This window comes from Oncorhynchus mykiss, chromosome 9, assembly GCF_057628025.1.
Source record: "Oncorhynchus mykiss isolate SJ-2025 chromosome 9, ASM5762802v1, whole genome shotgun sequence".
Lineage (NCBI taxonomy): Eukaryota > Metazoa > Chordata > Actinopteri > Salmoniformes > Salmonidae > Oncorhynchus > Oncorhynchus mykiss.
In genome coordinates, this window is record NC_143030.1 from 77,404,067 (window position 1) to 77,411,135 (window position 7,069).

Here is a 7,069-nt window from a genome sequence, read left to right on the forward strand (position 1 = left end):
ATAAAGTGCGTCCCAAACGGCATACTTTATAGTACACTACTTATGACCAGGGCCCATAGGGCGTCATAGGGGACCATAGGCCCTAGTTTTTATAAGGGTCATTAAAGGCTTGATGGAAAGCAAGTTTTGTACATTATGAGTCCAAAGGTTTGGGAATGCCTTGCCGTTCTGTTGATAAAGAGATTATAGGTGGTGAGATAAGCGTACAACAAGACACAGGTAAAACGTAAGACCTCTTATGCAATTTTTCCCAAACCGTTTTATATCACCTACAGTACAGCATAAGAATCTGTCCAAACTGTGTCTGGTGTAACAACTTGCTGCCATTTTGCTAAGAAACAAATACCAGATTGTCGCCTTGAACCAACAAATATTATCAACAGCATTTTCAGCCGGGTTAATAACGACAAACTAGAAGGTTAGTGAATAAAATTAACCTTTTATTTTTATGATCAGTCGATGTGTATATACACTCATTACATGGAAAGAGACAGACCATATTGTTAAAGAGGAAATAGTTGATTTGTAATGAAAAGTGGCCATCAACGAGTTGGGGGTTGAGTGGCGACGGTCTAGAGACAGTACAGTGGTGAGTTATGCAGTGGTCTTGGCCTGCTGGACTTTAGCCAAAACCTTCAGGTCTGTGATGCACTTGGCAATACTGGCTTTCTCCTGAAACACGGAACGAACGAAACAGGGTTAGTCAGACAGAAAGGCATGAGCAAGGTCAAGGGTCAAATTAATCAAGAATAAAATAAAATAAGTCTAAATAAACCAAATTTCAGGGGGTTTCGCTGTAATTCTATTGCCCATCAATACAACAGACGCAGGTCGACATTTACCAAGTTCATATTGAGAAAAAGCCGTCTACCTACTAGAAACATGACAGGGCACAGTGACTACCACTAGTGGAGAGTTTATACACAGTATGTCTCAGAGGTTCTGGTTCTGTTCCACCTAGACACAACACGTACGTACGTGTGTCTAGGTGGAACAGAACCTCTGAGACATACTGTGTATAAAATCTCCACACACACACACACACACACGTCAAGTATGTAATGTCCCCATCCATCTCCCATCCTTAACCCACCTGCTGGGGGGTGATGCTGGTGACAACGTTCTTCTCCACCCAGTTCACCATGTGTTCCTGCTCCATGCGGCGGTGAAGAGTCTGCAGGGCGATCTGGTAGTCCAGCCTCTTCTTCACATCGTTGGTCACCATGTGGACCCTCTCCCTGCGGTTGGTCTCCAGTAGCATGGCCACGTTGTTCTGAGTTGGAAGACGGGAAAAGAGGACAGTGGAAGACAGGAGAAGAGGACAGTTGAAAACATTAGTACACCATCTCATGTCAAAATCATTCCCGGTTATTAGAGTCAGGTTTCTCAGACCCAGAGAAAGTCCTGGCCTAAAAAAACTCTTTTAAAACAGATAATCTCCATTGAGAATGATTTTTAATCCAGGTCTACCCTCAATTAAACTTGTGTCCAGAAAACCAGTCCTAGGAGTGGTCACGCAGACCAAAGACCATATTCAATAGGTCTCTTATCAAAATGCTTTTTAATTGGCTTGATTTCACCTAATTTGGGTGTGTATGGTCGACCCATGTTCTAACCTGCGTCACACTCACCCTCTTAGCGTCGAAGAGCATCTGTCGACCCTCTGCCCTCCACTGCTCCTTCTTCTCATCCTGGATGGCCTGAGCCAAGCTGGTCATGGCCAGGTCCTTCACTTCCTGAGCCTTCTGAACTTTCTCCTGCAAAAAAAAAAAACAACAACCCACACAGCCGACGTCAGGGTCACAGGTCAGTTATGAGACTAAGCGCCTCGGGAGGGACACAGCATGTGATGGACAGTTTGCAGTACGGATCCATTTCCTCAAACATATGAAAATGTCTCAGGACTGGCTGGCATTAAGGGGTAGGGGCAAAAAGCCTAAATTGTAAATTCAGTGGAAACGAGGCTGTGTGTTAACACAGTGCATCTTTTAAGCAGTCCAGAGCACAACATGTATGATAAGAACTTCTGCAAGTGATGATGAAATAAGCCAAACAAACTCAGGAGAATAAATTCCCCACCTCGTTCAGTTTGTCAGCGAAAGCCGCAACGTCGGGGCCGAACTTCCTGACACCGTAGATGATGACCGTACCCATGCAGGCAGCAGCGAAGGTCTCATGGTTGATGATGTAGATCTCCTTGGAAAGGATGTATGTGAGCAGCCCAGCACCCAGCACGTAGGGCCCTGGAGACAACAGGACAGGAGTGAGGGAAGAGTAGATGGGAGGAAGAGGAGATGAGGGTAGGAGGAAAGGAGGAGATGAGGGTAGGAGGAAAAGAGGAGGAAAGGAGGAGAGAAGGAAAGAAGGAGATAAGAGAAGGAAAGGAGGAGATGAGGGGAGGAGAAGGAAAGGAGTAGAGAAGATGAGGAGGAAAGGAGGAGGAAAGGAGGAGAGAAGAGGAGAAAGAGAGAAGAGGAGAAAGAGAGAAGAGGAAAGGAGGAGCGAAGAGGAAAGGAGGAGAGAAGAGGAAAGGAGGAGAGAAGAGGAAAGGAGGAGAGAAGAGGAGAAAGAGAGAAGAGGAGAAAGAGAAGAGGAGAAAGAGAGAAGAGGAGAAATAGAGAATAGGAGAAATAGAGAATAGGAGAAAGAGAGAATAGGAGAAAGAGAGAATAGGAGAAAGAGAGAAGAGGAGAAAGAGAGAAGAGGAGAAAGAGAGAAGAGGAGAAAGAGAAGAGGTGGAGATGAGGGGAGGGGAGGAGAAGAGGAGATGAGGGGAGGAGAAGAGGAGGGAAAGAAGAGGAAGATGAAAGGTGAGGGGAGTGAACGTTTATGGCCACATTCAGGCAAAAATCGTTGATCATGTCGACAGAAATGGAATGAATAAAACAGTTATTATTCTACACGAGAACACGAGTTTGTTCTACATGTCATATTTCTATCTGAACATTGCTCCAGGTTTGGGGAAGTCCTGCTGACCTGTAACTCCAGTCTTGGGGTACAGGATCTGGAAGAGCTCCTCAGGGATGATGCCGTGGCGTGTTTTGCCTCCCTTCTCTGGCAGAGCGGGGACTGGGGCCTGGCTGTTGGGGGATGTGTGGAGGTGGGCCAGCTGGACCAGCCTGGGAAGACACAGACAGACAACTTATTATAGGACCTACAGAGAAGACGGGCATGTAGATCTTCAACGTAGAGTGACCATTATAATTTTGTCACCCTTATTTCCATTTATATTTATCAAATTCCAATGTTTGCCAAATCATAAAACTACTGGACCATAAAAATGACATCTAGTGTTGTGAAATGGCATTTATTGATTTCCTGCATGTAAAACAAGCAGATGTATCTAGTTTCAGTTAAAGGTTGGAAGTCATAATAAGAGGTGCATACCCAGCTCCGAGGGGACCACTGCTTTTTACAGCATTGGCTGGAAGAGGATAAAAGAACAGTCAATAGAATTGAAAAGACAAATGTACAAATGTTTTGAATGTCACGAAAGAGTCAATGAAAGTAAACATGTGGAGACTGTGGCTGCTTGAAAGAGTGCCCTGTTGCTAAATTTTTAACATAATGGTAGAGATTAATATTGACATTTACTTATGCAATCAAACAAAGAGAATGTGCGTGTGAACTGTACACACTGACAAGCTTTAGCTAGCCAACGTTAGTCGGCCGTCAAGAGCAATAGCCATGACATCCGCAAGCGTTACCATGCCAGCTTGTTTGCAAGCTTCCAGAATTCAATATTGTCTCTAGCTTGCTAGGTAGACAAGAAAAACTCGACGAGTTTTTTACGTAAAGTAAACTGACTTTTTCAAAAACGTACATTTGATATTTTTTGAAAATCCATGATATCTGATTAAAAATGTGTATAATTATTAAATAGACAAGCACAGATCCTAATCAGCAGCCAATTTGGAAGTGTCAGCCAATCAGCTCCTTTGTTGTTCATTCCATAATGGCTGCTGTGGCTACTGCTAGCTAGAATGAGGTCAAAAACTGCATTTTAATTAAACTACCAGTCGTTCAACCTTCTCAGTGTAACAGTTGGGATAATGGGGCAATTCAGAGTGCAACGCATTTCTCCTCCCTGGATTAAAGAAGTTTTCTGAGCCACATGTCGCTTCGGATCCAGTGTCTTAATAATCTAAAGAGAAATGTGGTCTAGTGCAGTTGTAAACAAGCGGGTCAGATGTCCTGGCTAGCCAAGGGCAGAGATCAGAGGCTAGTCTGGTTTACGTCAGTTCGTTTGTGGCTAACTGTAGTTATTTAACTAATCGCAAAAACAATGACTTGCCTTGACATTTAGCTAACTAATTCGAACCCTGTGCAATAACTACCCAAATTGGACAAATTAATAACATTTTGCAAGTCACATTTACTAGCTGTCGTTAGATTTGCTAGGTTTGCATGTTGCTCATTCAATGTGACTGCGGCCTTCTTCCCCTGACTTTACCCTTCAGATTCACATTCAAGTCAGCCACACTTCGCGGCATTACTACTGCTATTTCAACTCAATCTTATGTAGAAAAGGCTGGCATTGCATACCTGAAACGAAAACGACCCTAGACAGCATGGTTGAACGAGAAAAGTGCCAAGTCCTTGGTTTACTGGGCACTGCTCCCTTCGTGCCCTTCTACTGCAAAGAGCCACAAGAATGGCCGACGAACGAGAAAGCCTCGTCAAACGTCGCGAGACTCTATGCCTTCGTAAACGGGATTTGTGCGTCCGGGTCAAATCAAATTTTCCAGTTGTTCAATGTCTTATTCACTAGGTGGCACACAACAAACATATATTTGACCTGTTGCTGCACGGGATATTAGTAAAGATCCTAAATATAATTGCAGTCAATAATGGGAAAGGTACCCAATTATCATACTTGAATAAAAGTAAAGATAGCTTAATGGACAATGAGTCAAGTAAAAGTGAAAGTCACCCAGTGAAATACTACTTGAGTTAAAGTCTAAAAGTATTTGCTTTTAAATATACTTAAGTATCAAAAGTAAATGCAAATGCTAAAATGTACTTAAGAATAAAAAGTATACAATTTCTTATATTAAGCAAACCAGGCTGAACCATTTTTTAATTTTTTTGTTTTAATGTATGGATAGCCGGGGGGCACAGTCCAACCCTCAGACATAATTTACAAAGGAAGCATGTGTGTTTAGTGAGTCCACCAGATCAGAGGCAGTAGGGATGACCAGTTATGTTCTCTGTTTAGTGAGTCCGCCAGATCAGAGGCAGTAGGGATGAGTTATGTTCTCTGTTTAGTGAGTCCACCAGATCAGAGGTAGTAGGGATGACCAGTTATGTTCTCTGTTTAGTGAGTCCACCAGATCAGAGGCAGTAGGGATGACCAGGGATATTCTCTGTTTAGTGAGTCCACCAGATCAGAGGCAGTAGGGATGACCAGGGAAGTTCTCTGTTTAGTGAGTCCACCAGGTCAGAGGTAGTAGGGATGACCAGGGATGTTCTCTGTTTAGTGAGTCCTCCCGATCAGAGGCAGTAGGGGGGACCAGGGATGTTCTCTGTTTAGTGAGTCCACCAGGTCAGACGCAGTAGGGGGGACCAGGGATGTTCTCTGTTTAGTGAGTCCACCAGGTCAGACGCAGTAGGGGGGACCAGGGATGTTCTCTGTTTAGTGAGTCCACCAGGTCAGAGGCAGTAGGGGGGACCAGGGATGTTCTCTGTTTAGTGAGTCCACCAGGTCAGAGGCAGTAGGGGGGACCAGGGATGTTCTCTGTTTAGTGAATCCACCAGATCATAGGCAGTAGGGATGGCCAGGGATGTTCTCTGTTTAGTGAGTCCTCCGGGTCAGAGGCAGTAGGGATGACCAGGGATGTTCTCTGTTTAGTGAGTCCACCAGGTCAGAGGCAGTAGAGATGACCAGGGATGTTCTCTGTTTAGTGAGTCCACCAGGTCAGAGGCAGTAGGGGGGACCAGGGATGTTCTCTGTTTAGTGAGTCCTCCAGATCAGAGGCAGTAGGGATGACCAGGGATGTTCTCTGTTTAGTGAGTCCACCAGGTCAGAGGCAGTAGGGATGACCAGGGATGTTCTATGTTTAGTGAGTCCACCAGGTCAGAGGCAGTAGGGATGACCAGGGATGTTCTCTGTTTAGTGAGTCCTCCAGATCAGAGGCAGTAGGGATGACCAGGGATGTTCTCTGTTTAGTGAGTCCTCCAGATCAGAGGCAGTAGGGATGACCAGGGATGTTCTCTGTTTAGTGAGTCCACCAGATCAGAGGCAGTAGGGATGACCAGGGATGTTCTCTGTTTAGTGAGTCCACCAGATCAGAGGCAGTAGGGATGACCAGGGAGAATGCTGTTCATCGACTACAGCTCGGCATTCAACACCATAGTACCCTCCAAGCTCGTCATCAAGCTCGAGACCCTGGATCTCGACCCCGCCCTGTGCAACTGGGTACTGGACTTCCTGACGGGCCGCCCCCAGGTGGTGAGGGTAGGCAACAACATCTCCTCAACACTGGGGCCCCACAAGGGTGCGTTCTGAGCCCTCTCCTGTACTCCCTGTTCACCCACGACTGCGTGGCCACGCACGCCTCCAACTCAATCATCAAGTTTGCGGACGACACAACAGTGGTAGGCTTGATTACCAACAACGACGAGACGGCCTACAGGGAGGAGGTGAGGGCCCTCGGAGTGTGGTGTCAGGAAAATAACCTCACACTCAACGTCAACAAAACTAAGGAGATGATTGTGGACTTCAGGAAACAGCAGAGGGAACACCCCCCTATCCACATCGATGGAACAGTAGTGGAGAGGGTAGCAAGTTTTAAGTTCCTCGGCATACACATCACAGACAAACTGAATTGGTCCACTCACACAGACAGCATCGTGAAGAAGGCGCTGCAGCGCCTCTTCAACCTCAGGAGGCTGAAGAAATTCGGCTTGTCACCAAAAGCACTCACAAACTTCTACAGATGCACAATCGAGAGCATCCTGGCGGGCTGTATCACCGCCTGGTATGGCAACTGCACCGCCCTCAACCGTAAGGCTCTCCAGAGGGTAGTGAGGTCTGCACAACGCATCACCGGGGGCAAACTACCTGCCC

The 7,069-nt window shown here is 45.9% G+C and overlaps 1 protein-coding gene across 1 annotated transcript; it reads right to left on the reverse strand.

The window, feature by feature from the left end:
- Positions 1-419: 419 nt before the first annotated feature.
- Positions 420-4,652, reverse strand: LOC110532814 (ATP synthase peripheral stalk subunit b, mitochondrial). Its single transcript, XM_021616957.3, has 7 exons — positions 4,546-4,652; positions 3,388-3,424; positions 2,977-3,119; positions 2,080-2,243; positions 1,632-1,757; positions 1,094-1,273; positions 420-672 (listed from the first exon to the last, which is right to left on the reverse strand). Exons 1-7 carry the CDS (start codon positions 4,571-4,573, stop codon positions 595-597), a joined length of 756 nt encoding a protein of 251 aa, XP_021472632.1. The 5' UTR covers positions 4,574-4,652; the 3' UTR covers positions 420-594.
- Positions 4,653-7,069: the final 2,417 nt, after the last annotated feature.